Below are 22,287 nucleotides of genomic sequence, written 5' to 3' on the forward strand. Positions count from 1 at the left end.
TTACCTTATATAAACATTCAGTTTATTCAGAGTGTCTTGGTCTTCATACTGTGTAGTTGCAGGTAATAAGGGAGGGAGGAATTTAAAGCGGAGAATACTTTGCTTACTTTATAGCTAGGCTGGGGTCCCCAACGTGGTGCCTGAGGGTGCCATGGCGCCCGCCGGAGCATTTATGTGCGCCCACCTGGCCTGAGCCATTCTTGTGCCCAGCGCATGTGTGGGTGACCAGTGCCTGCCCTCCACCCCAGGCGCATGGCACCCCCAAAAGGTTAGGGACCACTGAGCTAGGCCATTAGAGTGGAGGAAAAACCCACCAGGCCCTAACAAAGAACTAGATTTGTTGCAGACAGAGTGATACGTGGGTGAGGCACTTCTTCTAAAAGCATCAGCATGTAGTTTTTCGGAATGTTTACATTTGCTGATAGTATAGGAATTCTTCCAATTACTTCATCCCCAGTTGGGAACTTGAAGGATTCAAGGACTATTACACATTATATGTTCTACCTTAATTAGTGGTATATGTGAGAGGCAGCACCTCAGTCTGCATGACTCTGCTGGGCTAATCATGAGAGCTATCAGCTGTGGAGGCCAATAGAAACCTTGCTACAGTCCCTCTAAAATTTTGTAGCTGAATGAAACCAGCTAGCTATGAAATAACTTGTGTAAAACCTGCCCCAATGCTTAAGTTAGTTTGACATAGCTACTGAGGATGTCAAATTTAACAATCGAATTAGGGATGTAAAGGACTAGCCAACTATCCGATAAGCAAATGCTTTTTGGATAGTCGACTAGTCGTTCCCCCTCCCCCGCCTCTATCAGATGGCGGCAGCAAGGAGGGGGAGAAGATGGGGTACTTAAAAGTGGCAGCGCTGCATAAAGCCTGGGGTCAGCTGCTCCTCGTGGCATTTCAAAGCGGCAGCATGGAGCCCAGGATCAGCTGGGGACTTCCCAGACCACCTTCTCCTCCTCCCTCCCAGACTCTTTGTGGCATTTCAAAGAGGCAGCGCCACGTGGAATGCAGGATCAGCTGGGGGCTGGCCCTGGGCTCCAGGGCTTGCCAGCTTTGAAATGTACAAGAGGAAGTGTAGCATGGAGCCTGGGGCCAGCCCCGGAGTCTTGTGCATTTCAAAACAGAAGCACCCAAGTGGAACCCGGAGTCAGCGGTGCTCCATGCACATTTCAAAGGTGGAACATGGAAGTGCTTATCGACTAGTTAATGAAAATTCCATCGACTACTCGACTAGCAAATTAATCGCTATTTAACATCCCTAAATCCAATAGTCGATGTAATTTGCATTTGATAAGGATGCCTCCAACTCTGAAGTGTAGCAAGAGCCCTACATTTCAAAGGTGGAAGCACCGGAAGCATGGCCAGTGGGGGACTCAAGCAGTTCCCCACTGGCCTTGTGCGCCCTGCTTTTAAATGTACAAGAGTGCTGGGAAGGCTCTTGTACATTTCAGGAGCAAAGCAGGGGAGCTTGCAGGACTCTTGCTACATTGGTAGCTGTTCGCAACTGCTAGATTAGGTGTTGTCAAGCTTTGGTGCCTTTGAAAAGGGGTTATGTAGAATGCTTACTCTGCAGGCTGGATGTTTTCCTGGTTGGTAGTGTGCTTTGAGAAGAATGGTTGTAAAGATATGGATGTTTCTTTAGTTGCTCTGCTTGCTTTTCAAATGTGCCAGTCAGTTTAAGTGTTCGGTTCTCTCCTAATCTGGTGGTGCTGCTCAGCAATTGGTTTGTGTCATAGCTACTCAAAGATTTAACTTGGTAGCTCTTAGTGAAACCTGAGTTGCTTCATGTTTTTGAGATCAAATGGCTTAATATAAAATTGAGTCATAAGTAAAAACAAACATGATTGATTCTATAATGACAGCCATGACACATGTCTAGTGTTACTCATATGCCTTCTTCAGGCGAGGATTGCCTTGGCTGGATAGCCCAAAAGACCAGAGGAGTTTACAGTTGCAGAACCTAATTATAGCTGGAATGTCTTGAAATAGAATTCAGTTATTTTAGTAGCTGAAGTCTGTTGGTATCTGAACTGAAATACATGTTGTGTGAGAGGTAACAGAGTTGGTAACAGCAGAAAACTCCTCATTCTGGTTTTTTTTTTCCTCAGGGAAACAACCACTTCAGTTTAAAATGATTGTTTCTTTAGGGTGTGATTGGGATCCTTTAAGTTTAGCAAATAAATGTTGGCTGGTCTGGAACTGGCCAAGTTGGGAGGTCCCAGTAAGAGCTCCCCCACCTTAGCTGTCCTATGCCCACCAACTTTTAACTGGTTAAGCAATATAATTTTAATCATTTACCCAGTTAACTATTTTGATCGATATTTACATCCCTCATTTGAGTATTGCATAGAATGGTAATACATTCAGCTGGCAAATAGTTTCTCTTAATTTATGACTACATTTGACCTTGTGCATCCACTTTGATATCTGGGGAGTTGCACAAACATGACTAAAGATAATCTGGACCACAATATCAAAAATTGATGCATCTTGTTTTTAAACTGATGGAAAACTGTAGGCTTGTCTACACAGGAATGTTCAGGAAGATTAAGCCAAATTCAAGGGTGTGAATTTGAAGTGGATTAGTTAAATTTGGATGAACTTTTTTTTCTAGGTATCTTGGCCTTAAGTTTTTCTGAAATTACAGTTCGACTGTTGTTATATTGTAATTAAATGTTTCTTACAGCTTTTCTCAAATTACCATCAACTTGTTGTAAACTAATTGTGGAACACTTCAATTTTATATCTTATGGCTCAGTCTAGTCAAAAAATATCAGTGACCCTGGTGTAGAAGAGTGTATTTTGGCCTTGCATCCTATGTGGTTTTGTTGTTTCCATTTTTTTTTAACACCGCCTTTTTGAACTCAGTGTTCCTTATTCAAGTCATTAGAGCTACTTTCCTGCTAAAATTTCAGCCATCGATTGCTCTTATCGGTGAGAATAGCTAGTATATTGATCTAGGTTTTTTTCAGCATTTGCACTATTATTGTTAACTTTTGTCACTCGGGGGCGTGAAAAAAATACCCTCCTGGATGGCACAAGTTTTCGCAATGAAAAGTGCTGCAGTGGACAGGGCTTCATTAGCAGGAGCTGCTCTTCCCTCTGCCAGTGAGTGCCCATCATGGGGGTAGTTCTGTTTTATCTCCAGGAGACTAAGAGCAGCTATACTGCGCATCTTACAACAGCTTCATCGTTGTACGCACAGTTAGGGATGTAAATCTCATTTAAAATTATATATGATGATAGTCCCCCAAAATGGGTGGCCAACCAGTTAGAGATAAAGAGCCAAAATAGCGATGGATAGAGTGCAAAGAGCCACGTATAGTAGATTTCCAATAATCCAGCACCTTTGGGACCCAGGGGGTGCTGGATTATCGGATATGCTGGAGTATCAGGAGGTACTCCGGTGAGGGTGAGGGGGCGGGGGCTGTGATGGGTCTGCCAGGACCCGCACTGCGACTGGCGGGGGGAGGGGAGGCGGCGACAGCAGGGAATGGTGTGGCAAGGGGCGAACCCTCCACTGTTTTGTAGGGAGGCGAGGGAAGGCCTGCGCAGCCGCCAGCGACAGGCCAGCTGCGGTTGCAAGCGGCAGTGGCGGACTTGGGGAAGTGGCTGAGCAGAGCAGCTGGCGTGCTGCCGGGTTGGTTCCGCTGTGCAGGGCTTCCTCCGCCTCCCTGCAAAACGGTGGAGGGTTCGCCTCACGCTGCGCCGATCCCGCCCCCCCAGCTAGACGTAGTGCTGGTCCCAGCAGACCCGTCACAGGGGTATAATCACCTTCCCCTGTCCTCTCTTTCCCTTTCCCAGCCCGTGAGCACACATGGGGCTCATAGAAACTCCAATTGTCCGGCTGGCTGGAGCACTTCTGTCACCAACTGGAACCCGGACTGTCAGGATTGCCGGACAATTGGAGTTTTACTGTATTATATATTTATTTTTTAGATAGATATAGTACACAAAGTATAGTGATAAAAATAACATTACAGGACATTTCAGACAAAAACCAATACAAAAGTTTCTAGTCACTTAAAAAATCCATGGTCAGTCCATAGCTCTTCAGAGAACTTGATAAGGAACAAACATCAAAGTTTAAAAAAAAAAAAACCTTAAAAAATACAATAATATTCTCACACTTAAAATAATAAAAAAAAAGCTCCCCATCATGTATTTTACATTTAACACTACTGCTTTATTATGTCCTGTGCGGTTTTTTAAATTAAACCGAACTGAGAAGTAAATTAGCACAATTTGAAGTGCTTGTGTGACTCCAGCTTGTTGATCTCTAGTATGGTTTCCTCATTTTTTGCTTATGAAGATTATGGCTTTTTTTTAAAGTTCTAAACTTTCAGGTCTGTCCCAGACTGCAAATATAAGAGGTTCAAAAACAAGAAGGGAGAGACTCCTATCTCAGAATAATTGCTTCAGCCTGGCAAACAATAGCCTCTGAATTTTCTTTAAAGAAACACAATGTAAACCAGGTACATGCTGATTCTTTTTTTTGCACTGGAATTTAAATATGACATCTGTGTTGGCTGCCTTATTTTGCATCCATGAAGACTTTGAGTTTAAGGAGCTTCAGACTCCACCAATCTAACCCAATCCCCCTCCTTTCCTCCAGAGCCAGACACCCCCAGCTTCCTCACCCTCCCCGCCACTTGAACCCAATGCTTGAGTCCTGGAGCCATCGTCACACACTTCTTCCTCCAGGCGCTGCGGTGCGTGTGCAGAGAGGCCAGCTATAAGCAATCTGGGCTCGCAGCTCAGAAGAAGAACCGCATTTCTTTAACCAAATAGCCGCATACAGTTAGAGCTGCGGGTTGGCCACCCCTGCCCTAAAACTTTATCAAACTTACAGATGACATTTACAGATTTTTTGTTTGTTTGTGGTAACATGATACAGACCAAGTTCATGTTTTCAAAACAAGGTGAATGACCTTCAGCCTCTAGTTGTAATCTAGGAAGAATTCACGTCTGAATATTGATAGTTTTATAGACTCCATGTAAAGCCTCTTTGGAGCAAACATTGGATAAAACTGGCATTTTATTTAAAGTAAATATAAAAGATAATGCAGCTTGTCAGAAAGTCAGTAGCATTGCAGGAAAAATTCAAAGGGGAATAGAGAGCCATTTATAAACAAAGAAAATCCTGTTCATGCTAAAGCCATGTAGAAGTCATAGAGTTGTAACATATCCAAAGCCAAGAGTCTAACTAGATTTCCCAATAGAAATACAACTGTTTAGCTTGGGAGGTTGGTATGAGAAAGCTTCTGGTAGGTCTCAGGGCAGCATGTCTAATGGCAATATCAGCACTAAGGATGTTAAGGACTAATGGACTATCCGATAAGCATTTAGTCTGTCAACTAGTCGATTTCCCTGCTCTCCTCTTGCTGCCTCTGAGATAGAGGCAGCAAAGGGAGAGGAAAGGGGTACTTCAAAGTGGCAGCACTGCACTGCTGAGCCGGGGACATTTCAAAGGGGGCAGACAGGGAACCCGGGGTCAGCTGGGGACTCCTCAGCTGATCCAGGGCTCGGCACAGCATTTCCGCAGAACCTGGGGTCAGATGAGAAGTCCCCTGCTGACCCCAGGCTCCATGGCTTTGAAATGTGCGAGCGCCCATACTACATTTCAAAGCTGGCACCCGTGTGCAGCCCAGAGTCAGCGGGACTTCCCACTGGGCCAGGGCTGCATGCGGAGTTCCACATTCCTCCTTTGAAATGTACAAGAGCCCCAGCGTGGGCTCTTGTACATTTCAAAGGAGGAATGCGGAAGTACCTATCAATTAGTTGATGGAATTTCCATCGACTACACGACTAGTCAGTTAACCGCAATTTAACATCCTTAATCAGCACATTCATCTCTCCAGCAGCTGGAGAAAGAGGAAGATGTGGCTTCTCATTTGAGGTTTCCCTTGAATAATGGGCCCTCGTTTCTGTGCCCTGCATGGAGAAGCTGATGGAAACAAATTAAAATTAAAATGCATAAAGTGCCATGGAAAAAAGAGGAATCAAATCAAATGGAGGAGGGGGAAGGACAGTGAAGACTAGAAGAGAGGGAGAAGGAAGAGCTACATAACAAAGTGATGGCAGGAAAGATGTAAGAAAGTATAGGGGAAAACGGGTTTCACCAGAAATAACTTGACAGCTTTTGTGAATATCTAAGTCGATGACTGTATCACATATTGAATAACAAAGGGTATGTCTACACTACAGCGCTAGTTCGAACTAACTTAGTTCGATTTAGTTAATTCGAACTAAGCTAGTTCGAACTAACGCATCTAGAAGTAAAAACTAGTTCGAACTAGCGTTTTGCTAGTTCGAACTAGCAAGTCCACATTGAGTGGACTCTGAACAGGGCTTAAGGATGGCCGGAAGCAGTGCCGGCAGGGCATAAAAGGAGGACTTAGAGCATGGAGATGCTGTCTCAGGCTAGCCGAGGGCTGCGCTTAAAGGGTCCCGACCCCCACCCCGGACACACAGTTCTAAGGGGTGCCCCGCTTGCAAAGAAGTTCTGGCTTGGAGTGCCCTGAGTGCCCACACTGGGCACATCACACCACTCGGCCATCAGCCCGGCTGCACTTGCCGCAGGCTGCCATCTGGGGAGAGGGAGTAATTGGGGGGCTGCCGGAGAGCTTCCACCCCCAGAAGCCCGCAGAGCCAGCCCAGTCCTCCCCATCGGGGGCTCGTACCCCATTCCTCCCTCACCTCCTTCCACTTACCCTTCCTTAGCCCCCCTTCTTATTGATGTACAAAATAAAGATAACGTTTCTTCCAACATTGACTCTGTCTTTATTGAAAAAAAACTGGGGGAGACTGGGAAAAGGAGGTGGGAGAGGGGAAGAGAAAGGCTGGGAGAGGGGAGGGCAACTAACATGATCAGGGGTTGGGAACAGGTCCCAGATGAAGAAAGGCTACAGAGACTGGGACTGTTCAGCTTAGAAAAGAGGAGACGGAGGGGGGACAGGATAGAGGTCTCTAAAAGCAGGGGTTGGGTGGAGAGGGTGCATTCAGAAAAGTTCTTCCTGAGTTCCCATAAAGAAGGACTAGAGGACACCAAAGGAAAGGAATGGGTAGCAGGCTTGAAACTAGTAAGAGAAAGTTGTTCTTCTTGACAAAGCAAATAGTTAACCTGTGGAACTCCTTGCTGCAGGAGGCTGTGAAGGCTACAACTAGAACAGAGTTTAAAGGGAAGTGAGATAAAGTCATGGAGGTTGGGTCCATGGAGTGGTATTAGCCAGAGGGTAGGAGTGGTGTCCCTGCCCAAAGTTTGTGGAAGGCTGGAGAGGGATGGCACGAGACAAATGGCTTGGTCATTGTCTTCGGTCCATCCCCTCCAGGGTCCCTAGGGTTGGCCGCTGTTGGCAGACAGGCTACTGGGCTAGATGGACCTTTGGTCTGACCCAGGATGGCCATTGTAAGCTCAGGGCTCAGGGTCGGGGGTCTCAGTGGACCCCCTTGATTTTCATGCACACCTGGTCCTGGGTGGCCAGGCTGGCAGCTCTCCTGCCCTAGACGGCCACTTTCCTGTGCCTAGTGCGGAGATCGTGGACGAGGTCCACGATGTCCGCACTAGCCCAGGAAGGTGCCCGCCTCTTGCGGTCCAGGGCAAGCTCCCGGGAGCCGCCAGCCTGGTCCCGGCAAGAGGGGGTGGGCTGGGGGGCATCGGGTGGGTGGCTCTGTGCCGTGCCAGGTGCAGGGTCTGCTAGCTGGGTGCTGGCAGGCTTGCACCTGGCACGGGCACCGTAGCCAGCCCGTGCCCCTTTAAGGGGTCCGGGGCCGGGAGGGGGGCATAGAGTTTCCCTGGTGTTGGCCAGAGTGGCCACCAGGGAAACCTGGGGAGGGCTAGCCTCCCACTAGTTCGAACTAAAGGGCTACACAGCCCTTAGTTCGAACTAGCTAGTTCGAACTAGGCGTTAGTCCTCGTAAAATGAGGTTTACCTAGTTCGAACTAAGCGCTCCGCTAGTTCGATTCAAATTCGAACTAGCGGAGCGCTAGTGTAGCACCTATTAAAGTTAGTTCGAACTAACGTCCGTTAGTTCGAACTAACTTTGTAGTGTAGACATACCCATAGTGCATGTCTGTTACAGGGCTACTCTTAATAGTAAGCTGCATTTTAAAATGAAATGCTATTGATAATGTAGCAGCTACATAGGACACAAGTAGTGTTGACTTAAGTTTGGGTATTAGGATACAAGTATTTTTTGCCTTAGATAATAAAATGCGTTTGACTTGTAAATCTGCTTTTCTCTAACCAGAATTTTATATGCTTTAGGTGAAGGCGCTGAAAGAGAAGATTGAATCAGAAAAGGGGAAAGATGCTTTCCCAGTAGCTGGCCAAAAACTAATTTATGCAGGTAATCGTTTCAGATCTAATCTTTACTTCAGAAGATTTCAAACTTGCTGCCTTTATTGGCCAAACATTTGGCCATTCAAACCCAGCATCCACATTTCACCCGTGGTGGTCAAATGACCAAACCATTTAGGGTTCAAGTCTACCTTCAACTCCCAGGTGGAATCTCCGGAGTGAGAGAGACTGTTCTAGTCATGTCCTCAGTGGCCCAGACTTCTTGTGCCACAGGCCAGGAAAATAGCCTGTTAACTGCACCTGAGGCCACATATTGTGTTAAGTCCCACTGATGTGGCCATGAGATCAGTTGTAAAAGTGCATATGTATGTTAGTCCCAGCCCTCCTTCAAGACTTGCTGTCACTGCAGGAAACCTGACTGTTAGAACTGATGGTATTAGTCAGATTTATAGTAAAATAGTATTCTCTAATCTTCTTTAGTGATGCTATAACTGAGACTACTTTTACAGAATATTTATGTAGCATAAAGAAATTTTAAACCAAACTGGGATATAAGTGACCTTAAATATACTTAACCGTCTTCTGATTGATAACAAAAGGTGCTAATCAACAGCGGTGGCACAAAGTAGAAAGGTTCTACTGGTTTTTGTCTGTACCCTAATATTTTTTGCAAGACCGGATGAAAGAAGGATTAAACCTGTTTCGCATAAGGCTAGTGTTTGTCTGCTAAGCCTAAATTGGGAACGTTGCAGAATCACAAGCTTGCCTCCTGCAGATGCATTTATGCTGATCGGCTGCTGGCTCTGAAAAGCAATCAAAGTACCAATAAGGCAGGAAGGATAGAAAGCATGGAGTGTGTTGAATTTTTTTTCTTAAGCATGGTAGGCAAATTTAAATTTTGATTGAACCTACTATACATTGAAGTCGTCTAGAGTTTAACAAGATCAGATTTGAGAGAGGCTGAACAAAAACCTTTTTTTAGATGCCCATCCTAATTTAAATATAATGGAGCATATTTGATACTGTTGGTGTTGTCAGGATAGCCAGAAATGGCTTCAGATAACTTGTGCCATAGAAGGCCACAGCAGGAAATGTTGTTTGGGAATTCTGTAGCCAGAGCTTAGGGATAAAACATTCTTCTTTTGCTTATGCGTAAAGCTACGTTTGAGGTACTTCTTGGTACTGTTGGCACTAATAGAATATTCAGATAGTCTAACAAACTGTTAAATGACTTCTCAATAACTTTCATATTGAACTTGCTAGGTAAAATCCTTAATGATGATACGGCTCTTAAGGAATACAAAATCGATGAGAAGAACTTTGTGGTGGTTATGGTGACAAAAGTAAGTTGTTGGAATTTTCTCATCAAAATCACATCCACTTGGTAAAAAGTTAATACAGTGGTTCTGATCATTACACAGGTAAGTGTGTAGCGACAGAACCACTAAAGTCTGTTTAAATTCTCAGTTCTGTTGTTCATGTGTTGTGTGTAGAGGAAATTGTTGGACCTTTGTTCTTTATCTATGTCACTGTGCATAAATATTGTATCAAGTAGTAATGAACACTATTAGAATGCAAAAAATACATTGTTTCCCGGGTGATAAGTGTGGTCTGAATTAACCTTTTCTTACAATCCCTTCATGTATTATTCTGCCTACTTAGATTACATTCTTGTGCTCCTGTTCATGAGTTCATTTCTCAATAAGGAAGACCAGTATTAAATCCTCATGCTTAGGACTTCTGAAGTTTTCAGTGCCTGGCTTTCAGAACTCATGGTTGTGATTCTTTGTATTAACTTGAATAGTTTAAACCAGCAGAGGAAAAAATGTAATTTTTTTTTTCAAGGAAGTGATGCTGTGCATTTTGACAAATTATGGGTACCATAAATGGGGACTTGATACTGAATGTAAATTAAGTTTTACGTGTCCCGAGCAATGAGTGGCAAAGGAGAGAATTGTAGAAATCAACATGTGTTTGTAATAGCAGACCTGTCACAATTATTAACTAATTTATATTGAAGGCACTGAATGATTTCTATGGACTTCAGTGGTAACTACATAACTAAAATGTTCTGCAGTGTTTTAAAGATGTTTCTCTTAGTATCTAGGCAGATTGATAGTAGGTTAAGGAAGGGCAGGGTGAGTGAGTGCAGAAGTCAAGTGGGAGGTGCAAGACTCAAGGGAGGAGGCTGGGAGGGGTGTGTGTGTGTCAGGGCGGGGGGGCTTACCAGTGCTGCCCGTGGCAGCAAGAATGGTGCTGCTCTGGTGGCATCTTCTCCCAGGGGAGCTGAGGCTGCGCACCCGTGCGAGCATCCTCTTCCCCCTTCCTTCCCCCCCTTGTGGCCAGCAGGCTATATAGGGAGGGGCCAGACTCCAGAAGCTGCCGCCCCCTCCTACAATGCCTCCTGCAGGCTGTTGAGGTGGGGCCTCCCTGAGTGTGCAGGTTGTCTGGGCAGGGAGCCAGGCTCTGGGGGCTGCTCCTTCCTCTTCCCCTGTGGCTTGCAGGCTTTCCACAGGTGGGGTGGTAGGCTCTGGGAGCTGCCACCCCTCCAGTGACATCCCCCTACTGCCTAAAGGCTCTCCATTCTGGGGAACAAGCTCCAGGTTTGGTGCAGAGGGACTTCTTAGCAGGTCTGGAGGCAGGCAAGATGGCAGATCCCTAGCTCTGCTGGCTGCTCTCTTGGTGCTGCAGTTGCTCCCAGTGGCCACGCTCAGTATCATGTTCTTCCTGTTTCTGCCCTCTCACTTTCCATTTAATGGAAAACAGCCCCATTCCTGGCACTTCATGTTTTCAAGGCACAAGCGAATCCGACCTTGCTTTAAGTTAGGGTAAGAGGAAGCAGCATGCAAAATAGGGATGTTAAATGTAGGTTAATTGAATAGTCGAATAACCTCATGAATTCGTAATAGTCGGTTAGTCGACTATTCTATAGTCCCGGGAGAACCAGCCCCCTGCCACTCTGCGTTATTGCCTCTGTATCAGAGGCAGCAGTGCAGGGTGCCAGGTGGAAGCTGCTCCGTGAGGGGAGCCAGTTTAAAAACCAGCTTCCCCTCACTGATTGACTATTTCTTGCCCTGTGCTGTTGCCTCTGATAAAGGCGCCATCTTAATTCTGTTTCATTGTTTTTGTAGCCCAAAGCAGCAGCTGCTCCAACACCATCACCAGCTACGACGCAGCAATCAAATGCTACCACTACTACTGTTAGCTCTACTACAACAGCTACTGCACCTGCACCTGCACCAGCTCCTCTACCAGTCCCTGCTCCTGCTCCTGCTCCCGCTCCGGCCCCAGTCCCAGCCCCCGCCCCAAGTCCTACCCCCACCACTCCAACACCAGCTGCAGTGGCTTCTGAACCTGAACCTGTAAGTGCCACTAAAGAAGAGAAACCAGCAGAGAAGCCAGTTGAGGCAACAGCTGCTCTTAGCCCAATATCAACTGACAGGTATGAATGGGCCACTTAGAAATAGGTGAAACCATTCCATGTCAGATTGGCCATTATTCTTTACTTTATTTAAATTAAATCTGTCACTAAAGTGAGAGTGAAAAGATGGCCAACTTTTTTCTCCTTTGCAATAGATTTTATATGGCTGACTGTCTGGTGTGAAGCTTTGTAGAGTGCATGACACTTTCTCAGGGAAAGGATGATCTTGTGATTGAATCCCTGCCTTGTGGGTTTGAGAAACCCAGGTTCTGTTTCCAGCTTTGTCACGGGCTTCTCTGACCTTGGCCGTGTCACAAAGTTATTGTGACTGTTTTCCCATCTAAGCTTTCCTGTGGCATCGTGATTCATAGTTGTGATTCATAGTGAATTAATGTCTGAAAAGCCCTTTGGGACTTAAATGGTTTGCCCACCAGAAGCTCAAAATCATGTTTTGAAACATCTTAGTCAGATGCACTAGATGTCATTGTTGATTAAATTCTTACCCTGACCAGAATCTCATTTAGTTTCTGGAAAGAATAATTTTATAAGGAATCTATTGTTGTTGTTACCTTTACTGAACAGATTCCCTAAGATTCTGACTAAGCTTACCAAAGTGTTACTGAGTTGCAACTTACCACTATTAGAAAATATCTGTACCAGAAGTAATTTGTAGGAATTTAGGTGGGTTGTTACAAATGACCTTCAATATGTATGTCCTGGGGAGTTGAGAGGTTGAGAGCCTCTTGTCTAGGTTTTTATTTGCCCTCCCTATTCGTTTTTAAGATGGTAGTTAGCCAGTACCTCCAACACACAAAAGGATATGAAGAGGTATAGTTCTTGGTTATGAATGACTTCCTATACTGATAGAGACGAGTAAAATGTGGATACTCATGCAAGTGAGTTATCCTTTGTTAAATACTTTTTCTTTTGGAATGTAACCATTAAAATCCACCCAAGCAATGGCATGAGCTGGTGGGGGACCAGGTGAGTCAAAGATGGCGCAAGCTGGTGGGTGAGAAAAGGCAGATGACCACAAGTAAAACTTGAGGCTGAATATGAAGTAAGTCTTGGTTTAAACACCCACATCTAAGTTAGAGATAGGAAGTATGTAGTAACGAAAATGGAATTTTTTCTTTTTAAAATCTTGTCAGACTCTGACAGGGGGCTTTACCATAAACCCACTTGCTCAAGCTGTTTCTTAAATAACTGTCCTCTGGAGTATGGATGTGGATTTCCCTGGTGTTGGCAAGTAAAAACAGATCTCCCTTCACTCTTTAGCATTTCTAGCTCAGATTAATCTTGTTGGTGTCTAATGATAGCGTGGTAGTCTTTACAGAACACTACTTTTATATGTTAAAGAAATCACATCCATCTTTACCATGGCTTCTGAATGGCTGCCTTTTTATAAGTGGATTCAGACAAACTGTGGGAGCAGGGTATTCTTCCATCACAGGAGTGGATAAAATTTGCTCAGTTGTCCTTCAAAAGGAAATACAGAGATTTTGCTCTGCAGTGGCCTGACTAGTCTGCCACTGAAGTCAATAACACTTTTATTGTTGACTTCTGTAGTTTATGTAGATCCCCCTCCTACACTTTTTCGCAGCCCTAAAGGCAATGTTAAGGCAAGCAGGTGTCAGCCCTTGAATGGATAAACAGTATTCCAAATATAGATATCTTTTGATAAGTCAGCAAGAGTAAGGGTTAAAAACAGTAGCATTTAATGCACAGAAAGATGTAAAGTCTGGCTTCATACCAGATTTTAGACCTCCGTAACTCCTTTAGGAATTGACATAGTTACAGCTGCTACTTCTACAAGTTTGGAACGGGTAATTGATATTTGAGATCTCATTTTGTCTTGCAGTACCTCAGGTGATATGTCTCGGTCAAACCTTTTTGAGGATGCTACAAGTGCACTTGGTAAATATTTATCTAAATGTTATAGCTTGCACCTAAACCTTGTTTCACTGCTACTGAAACGGTGGGTTAACAGAACTTGTTTGCATTCTCTCTTCTACTACATCTTTTATCCTCCAAATTATAATCAAAGTGGTGTGCCAAAGAACAGAAGTAGATGTGGTAAAATCAACCGCATATAAGCATTCTTCTTGCTTTTAGTACAGAAGGTGTTTCAACTTGCGAACAAAGAAGGGAAAACAAACTTATAACAACAGCCCTTCTGTTTTTTTCCAGATTTTTGTATGTTGTCTTTACCAGTGATTCAATTTGAAATGGCTTAGATGGAATGCTGTTTGATGTGTTTTGTTTTATATTGTGGCAAGCAAACACAATCAATGGGGTACATCCCTTCTTCTCACTTGCACATTCAGCCATTATGTTTGTATAATTGAAACAGCTGCTCCAACTTTGGCAGTTCTATGTAGAATGTGCACCCAGTGAGTTTAGGGTCACTAGTCTGAATGCAGATCTGGTCACGCATGGTCTCTGCGGGAGTTGTCTCTAGATACGGTGCAGTGTGAAGTGAATTGCTGGTTTTAATTTATAGCGCATGCAGTGCTGTTAATCCATAATTCACAAAACTCTTCATAAAGGCGAGTGGGCATAGATTCACTTTTTAAAAAAAAATGTGAAGACTGACTCAAAAAGGGGAAGACTTGCCCAAGATCATGCATCTCAGTCGCAGAGATGGATTTAAAACCCAGGTATCCTGACTCTGTCTGGTCTTTAACCTGGCCTTTGGACCATATTACATCCCAGAGAGGATTTTATGGAAGTCACTTTAGTTGGTTCAGTAAATGATTATTTTCTATGGAAAGCACCATCTCCACTTAAATAAACCTGCTACTCCCTCATCGTGTGCTACAAGGATGGTTGGATGGATGGAAAATCTATCAGTGTTTCTTTCTCAGTGTGAAAGTTAGCTGACTGCTTGCTCCCCTCCCTCCCCCCCCCCCACTGGATGGGTGCAAGTTTCATTTCAGGTTAGAATATCAATAACTCAATGCCAACAAGGTGCTGATGGATTGTCAAGACAAAAATGTGGATCTTAGAGTGCCAGTCACAAGCCTGCTTTATTGCTACTTATGAGTGACCTAGAGAAATCAAATTTGAATGACAGATTGCTGTTGGCTATAGATGCATAAATTGTCAGTATTCAGATTAGCCTATGCTTACTGCAGTAGGCTCGAATAAATTGAGCCTGATCTCTCCCAGATTTTTCTTTTGTTTCCCCATTCATCTGGTGGTCTAGTTTACATGTAAATAACATCTGTGGTCACAAAAGGCGGAGGGAAAAAAAGTGAGTGGTTTAGTGTGGTTAGGGACCAGAAGTGAGGGTCCTTTTCACTTGCACTATGGAGCATGTTTTTGATAGTCCTTTTGTTTGTGTTTTGCAGTACGAGTGAACAGTTCATGTATCAGTAGAAACAATGGCTGATCTTGTAGGTAAAAATTGCACTCTACTGGTTTGCTGCCACTTTCTCAAAACACAAACTGGTTACTGTACAAGTATGCATTCTAGGAAGTTTCTTTTTGGAAGGTTGAGGAGAGGCAATGGCTAATTACTTATTGCAGATGTACACAAAACCACAGTAACACATGCATTCAGTCTTTTAAATGTAGGCCAAATATATTGGCCTTGTATGGACAGTTTTATTTCAAAGTTAACTGATGTTTAGTTCAACACTGAATTGATATTACTAATGCCATCAGGACTGCAAATCTATACTTGGTGTATCACAATAAGCCAGTGGTTCTTATGTATGTTATTTTCACTGACCCTCTTCAGTTCATTGTCGACATACACTCTGGCTACGTCTAGACTGGCATGACTTTCCGCAAATGCTGTTAATGGAAAAACTTTTCCATTAAAAGTATTTGCGGAAAAGAGTGTCTAGATTAGCATGGATGCTTTTCTGCAAAAGCACTGTTTGCGGAAAAGCGTCCGTGCCAATCTAGATGCGGTTTTGCGTAAGAAAGCTCCAGTCACCATTTTCGCCATCGGGGCTTTTTTGCGCAAAACAGTTTTTAGCTATCTACACCGGCCCTCTTGCGCAAAAACATTTCTGGAAAAGGGCTTTTGCCCAAATGGGAACGTCAAAGCATTTGCGCAAGAAGCACTGATTTCGGACAGTAGAAAGTCAGTGCTTTTGCGCAAAATCAAGTGGCCAGTGTAGACAGCTGGCAAGTGTTTGAGCAAAAGCAGCTGCTTTTGCAGAAAAACTTGCCAGTCTAGACGCAGCTTCTGTGTAGATAATAAAGGGTAAGCCTAGGGTTGCTGGGACTCCAGTCTGTTGATTCATCTCGGAACCCTGAGCATGAGCTTCTACATTGCATTTTAACTCTAGGTTTAAGAGTTTTTTGCCCAGTGCTCAAACCTGGGGCTCTGGTATCTACACTGCTGTGCTCAATACAAAACTTGAACATACTGGAAAATGAACAGAATTTGGCAAGTTTAGGGTGTCTTTCCTTCATTTCCTGTTGCGTGAATGTCTCCATAGTGGCATTTCTCAATTGAAGTCTGCCTGCATCCATGTACTGCTTTTACAACTGTGCTATTTTTGCTCCTGTAGTGACAGGTCAGTCTTATGAGAATATGGTGACTGAGATCATGTCAATGGGCTATGAGCGAGAGCAAGTAATTGCAGCATTGAGAGCCAGCTTCAACAATCCTGATAGAGCAGTGGAATATCTTCTAATGGTGAGCTATTTTTATCTACATTTTTTTCTTTTAACTTTCTCCCCATCTTTTGAGGAGAATTAATCTTTAAATGACTTGATTACCTGTAAGATGACTAAAAGTCCACAGCAGCTTTAAGTAGAGAGGCTGGCAGGTTGAGAAGTAGATTTTCAAGAGCCTACTGCTTTAAGGGCAGTACTGGTGTCTAGATTTTGTGATTGCCGTATTTTGTACTCATTTGGCTATATATGGAAGGAGCATCTAAAGTTTGAAGCTGAAGTGATGTGGTTTAATTACCTATAACCTAACTCAATAGGATCCTGCCAGGATCAGTTAACTAAAAATGGTTCTTTTTCTTATTGTGATCTTTGAAGGGTAATAGTGTCTGGATTTTTTGGATTAGCCGCTATAGTATCACAGAACAGACTTGGTTCTTAAAGCTGTTGATTCACCCTTGGTACAAATCTTACTCTAGAACAACGCCTACTCAACATGTGGCCTACGTGGGTGGGAGCCAAAACAAAAAAGTAGTCAGTATACTGGTCCTCTGCTGATACGCGTTTTAGTAGTTAGACAGTTCCTGGACTGTCGTTCATTAAAAGTGCTGTCATATGGGTGGAAATTGGGAAATATTGCATTTTATTAATATCCGCAGAACTGATTTAAATGGAGCCTGTGTATTGTGTTGTGGTTTTTTTGCCTTAATTTTTGTATTTATGTCTGTCTGTGTGAAAGTAGCTACTTGCATATATATTTGCATGTATATGCAACCACACTTAAGTTCCGACTCTCGGCATGTGCTGTGAGTATCATTGTGGGCCCCCGGGGCTTCCAAAGTTGAGTAGCTCCACTTTAGAACTTAGAGCATACCAACTATGCATAATCTGAATGTAGGGTCTGGGCTTCAGTGTTTTTCTTTAACTAGTATTTTAAATTGGAGAGAAGTTGATTGATCAATCTGCTGAACAAGATACAACCTGTGCATGGTAATGTTGACTTTAAAAATGCAGTGTGCTTCTGTTTGCTTGCGAGGACCTGGAAAATGGCTACAAATCCAAGTGACTCTTGCGTTACTTCATGTGTAAAAAAATCTTCCTCATTCCATTTTTGTTCTGGATTACAAGCAGCTCTGGAAACTTAGTAGAAAAATGGGTATGAAAGCTCAGTTGGACCGATGCTTATTGAATGCAGATTTCCGGAGTCTCTAGTTTTGGCTAGGGATATAAAATCCCGTTTTATTGGTTAACCAGTTAAACACTGTAGTTAAACCTGCCCTGAATCTGCCCAGCTGCCGATTAAGCTGATTTCTACTGTATTAATGGATATGGAGAACACTATTGACTTTTCAGATGATCCCCCCTGAAAAGTCTTATCTCAGGACGAAAGGTACCAAGTTTTAAATCCTTTCCTTATTTAGAAAACCTGTTATACCTTTTTAACAAAAATTTTTGTCACTCTCCCCTCAGGATTCTTTCCAGTTTATCTATGTTTTTCTTAAACTGTGGTACCAAAACTAAGACAACTACTATGTTTTACATACAATGTCCCTGTTAGCAAACCCCAAAATACTAGTCTTTTAACCAACTCCATCATTGAACATAACTCAATTTGTGATCCACTATCACCCACAGACCTTTTTCTGCAGTACTACCACCTAGCCATTTATTCCTTATTTTGTATTTGTGCATTTGGGTTTTTTTTTCTTCCTAAGGTGGTGTATTTGATTTCAGACCAATTCTTCAATTTGTCAAGGTAGTTTTGAATTTTAACTTTGTCCTCAATACTTGCAACACCTTCCAACTTGGTGTTATCTGCACATTTTATTAGCATACTGTCCACTCCATTTTCTGAATCACTAGTGAAAATGTTTAATAATACACAGACTCGAGACAGCCCCCTCTTGGACCCCACTAGATGTCTTTCCAGTTTGATGCCAAAGTATTGCCAATTGATTCTTTTGATTAATTTTTCAACCAGTTGTGAACCCGGCAATATAATCTAAATCATGTTTCCCTAGATTGTTTGATGTTTGTATTAAAAGCCTTACTAAAATTAAAATGTCATTTCTCTTCTTCCCATCTCCCCTTCCCCCATTCAGTAGGCCAGTAACTCCTGTCAAAGGAGGAAAATAGACTTGGTTTGCCATGATTTGTTCTTGATAAATTTATGTGGGCTTTTATTTTCTAGATGCTTACAAATCAACGATGAACTTTGTTCCCTGACTTTCCAGCTATCAATTAGGCTGAGGGCTATAGTTCAGCTATAATTCCCAAGTTCTTAAGATAGATGCTGTTTTCCCTTCCCCAGTCCTCTTGTAAGTCCTCCATCTTCCAGGAGTTCTTAAAGAACTGGCTGAAGCAATCTTGGAACCATTGGTACTCTACCGTGAATCTGAGTAGGCCCTGCTGCTTTGAGTACATCTAACTTACTGAATGTTTTCTGACCGACCTGCCCTTGCCCTTTGGTGGTTTGTATTCCTCTTTCCTTGTTGTAAATATTAATTGTGGTAAACATTTGGTCACAATCGACCCTTTTTTAGAGGAGACTGAAGCAAAATAGGCATTAAAAACCTCCTTCTGCTTTGTTGTCATCGGTGGTTAACTCTCCTTCCTTGCGAAGTAGTGGACCTAGCGTTTACCTTAAAAGCAAGAGAGGATTTATAGAACCTCATCTTGCCTCTTTATCTCTTGCTAGTTGCAACTCCTTTTGTGCCTTTTTTTGCCTTTCTGATTGTCCCAACATGTTTGTGCTATTCTTTTATGCTCACCTGTAGCAGTTTGTCCATGTTTCCTTTTTTTGTAGGGTTCCTTTTTGGTCGAGTCATTAAATAACTCCTAATGCAGCCATATTGGCCTCTTACCATTCTTCCTGTTTTGCTTTGAATCAGAACAGTTTGTGGTTGTGTCTTCACTTTTGTTTCTTTGTGAAATGGACAGCTCCAAACCTTTAGGTTTTCTTCCTGAGAGACCCTATCTAAAAACACAGACAAATTCAATTGGTAAAATCCATTGTCCTGATTCAGCTACACACTCCTTTCCTTAGTCATGAAACGGTCAGTTTCATGATCCACTTTTAGTCCGATTGCCTTTTGCTGTTGGATTCACATCTGATTCCCCCATTAGTCAGAACCAAGTGTAAAAATGAGTGCTCTAAGGTTATTTCTTCCCACTTCCGAAACTAGACATTATTTCGAACATGTTCCAAGAACTGCTCAACCAACATAAAAGTATTGAGGGGAGCATAAGGAAACTAGATCTGTACCTCTGACAGTCCATTGTAATTCAGACATGATATTTAAGGGTCTTTCAGCCTGGGCGACTTCTGAATTCTCAAGTGCTGTAGGCAAGAGTACTCTTAACCATCAGCAGCTGGCAAGGAGTGCAATCTCTCCTTTTGGGATTTGGCCTTTATGGCGATGCTGTATTGCTCACCTCTGTTAAAGTCCTACAATAAAGCACTTATCATGCAAAGGACATGCTATTCTGAGTTAACTGCTAGAAAACTTCCTGGTACCGTTGGAGATGTTGAGTTTTAGTAAAGCGCTAAATCGTGGAGACCACGGAAACTGAAAAGTGCTATGTTGAATGATTTGGAGGTGTTTGTTGGCAATAATATGTACACATTTGTAGCGTGTTTGCTTTATATGTGCAATGAAAATGTTGAGTCTTGTTTCTAGGGCCAAACAAGTGCAGTGAAGCCATTATCTTTTCTGTCTTCCTGTGAAAATGCTGTAACTGGTAACATTATCCCTGGGTTTAGGGTATACCTGGAGATAGAGAGAGTCAAGCTGTGGCTGATCCCCCTCAGGCGGCAAGCACTGGTGCTACTCAATCTTCAGCGGTGGCGGCGGCAGCGGCGGCAGCGGCAGCAGCAACTACAACCACGACTACTAGTTCTCCAGGAGGTAAGGTGGCCTTTCGTTTAAGGGCAGCTTTTGAGACAGGCAGCCTGTACTAGGCGTTTTAAGCACTGGGCTTGCGCTCATGAGGCTATTCTAAGTGAGAGACAAAAGCTCAGGGGAACTTGTGTTTTCCGGGTGGGTAGATCTATAACATTGCGGGGCGATTGTTGTTCAGATTCCCAGATGCCACTCTTGGGTTTATGCCCACTCTGACCCAATATCTTTGGATTCGTTTCTGAGTTCACAGAGAGAGACAGTGCTTCATATTCCCCCCAACCTCACCCTTCTTATTGCCTACAATTGAGAGTGATGTTAGCATCTCACTTTAAAACTTCCTCCCTTACAGCCACCGAGCGTTTCGTTTTTGCGTTCCCTACTGAGAGGCCACCGGCAATTTTGAAACTTACTAATCAAAGCTCTTTGGGCACAGACTGCCTTTCTGTTCCATGTTTGTGCAGTGCCTAGCCCTGGGGGAGGAAGGAGAGGGCTGGCCCACAGCTAGTGTAATATCATCAGGATTCTCAAACTCAAAATGTGGTAAACTCAGCAGATGGTCTAGGAGAGTCTCCCCTCTCTTGCCACCACAGCAGTGGTACATGGAAAAGCAAAGTCAAATGTTTCCTGGTATTTTTTTTTATGCAGTAAATGTCCTGTCAGTGCAACTCACTTTTCAGTCTTCATCACCGTCTGTTCCTTTTTATGGTCCCCTTCCCACCTGTTCTGTTTCCCACTCCATGCATCTTACCTGACCCTTGGTTTCTTTGATGTGTCTTTCTAACTAGTGATTCCAGCTTTTCCTCCTCTTATGTAGTGTCCAACCCTAAAGGCACTAGGCTGGCTTCACTATTTCTGGCTTCTCTGTGCCTCCAGCTGCTTTGCAAAGGCCTGTAGAAACAGCTGAGGGAAACACAGCCAGCATCACGTGTCCACACAGCTCTTAATCAGCTGCTATCAAATGCTGGGTGGGCTGTCTGTTTCAGCTGTGCTGTACATAGATCAGGCTTTGGCTAAGCCTTTGAGGGTATGTGGGAAGAGGACCCGTTCATGAATAATATCAGACCCCCTCAAATATGCTACCTCACAGCAGCAGGAAGCTTTGAACATGGTAGCTAAAGAGGTGGGTCCCCTGCAGAAAACTCCAAAGGATTGAAATTTGCCTTAACAGGAGCATTTAACAAGCACTCCTGGTGTTTATTAAATGCACGGTGGTTGCTAAGTTACACTACACAGTGTAAAGCTTCAAATGTTAGTTTGCAAAGGAGCCCCGATCGTTTCTTCTGCACAGATTTGAAAAGTTGGAGGTGGTGTTGGGAGCCACCAGAGAGTGCACATGCATTGTTGGGAGGCTGGCAAAAGAGCAGCAACGCTTGTGTAGGCAGTTGGCACTCCCAAAATGAAATCTAATGTGAGGAGGTGGAGGGTGTCAGTAAGTGTCAACCCATGCTGTTGCTAGCCTTCATCTTTCAGTGAATACTAAAAACAACTAAATTGCTGTGTATTTTTGTCAGTATAATGACAAGCTTGCTTTAACTTCACCTCTTTGTCTGTACCAGAATAAAACTACACCCGTGTTGCATATTATGAAGACTTGTGTTGCTGCTTTGCATTTTTTTCAGATGTGGACATTTGGGGGAGTCTTGTCCTAGCATTATGGTTCAGACCCCAATTTTTGACCTTCCCTAGGTTAGCAGGAACATCTTTTTCCCTCAGTATGTTGAATCATCCTGCTCTTTATCTAAAGGCAAAATAAAAAGCTGCATGCTTGTTAAAACTGTTATAAATTACGTAGACTGGAAAACCACCCTTGAAAGGTATGCTCTGTTCTTTAAAAGGTTAGATGATAATCTTCATTCGAGGTGATACAGTCTCATTGCTGTTGATGGATAGTTTGAAAGGGAGCTCTTTCTGAAAGTTAATCTGTGAAGAGTATGGGGAAAAAGCTTCTAAAAAGCTGACTTTGTACCAGTAAACGCTGCTCCCAAGGAGGCCGAACGTTTGCCAGTTTTTACTTGATCTCAG

General features: G+C 43.5%; 1 protein-coding gene across 1 annotated transcript in view; it reads left to right on the forward strand.

The window, feature by feature from the left end:
* The window catches only part of RAD23B (RAD23 nucleotide excision repair protein B), a 40,841-nt gene that overhangs the window by 12,665 nt on the left and 5,889 nt on the right, over positions 1 to 22,287 (forward strand). Inside the window, exons 2-7 of the mRNA XM_075931374.1 lie at positions 8,278 to 8,359; positions 9,574 to 9,653; positions 11,442 to 11,752; positions 13,593 to 13,648; positions 16,261 to 16,388; positions 20,127 to 20,271. Of these exons, the coding sequence (XP_075787489.1) occupies positions 8,278 to 8,359; positions 9,574 to 9,653; positions 11,442 to 11,752; positions 13,593 to 13,648; positions 16,261 to 16,388; positions 20,127 to 20,271 (802 nt within the window). The remainder of the gene's footprint in view (positions 1 to 8,277; positions 8,360 to 9,573; positions 9,654 to 11,441; positions 11,753 to 13,592; positions 13,649 to 16,260; positions 16,389 to 20,126; positions 20,272 to 22,287) is intronic.

Source organism: Pelodiscus sinensis, chromosome 6, assembly GCF_049634645.1.
Source record: "Pelodiscus sinensis isolate JC-2024 chromosome 6, ASM4963464v1, whole genome shotgun sequence".
Lineage (NCBI taxonomy): Eukaryota > Metazoa > Chordata > Testudines > Trionychidae > Pelodiscus > Pelodiscus sinensis.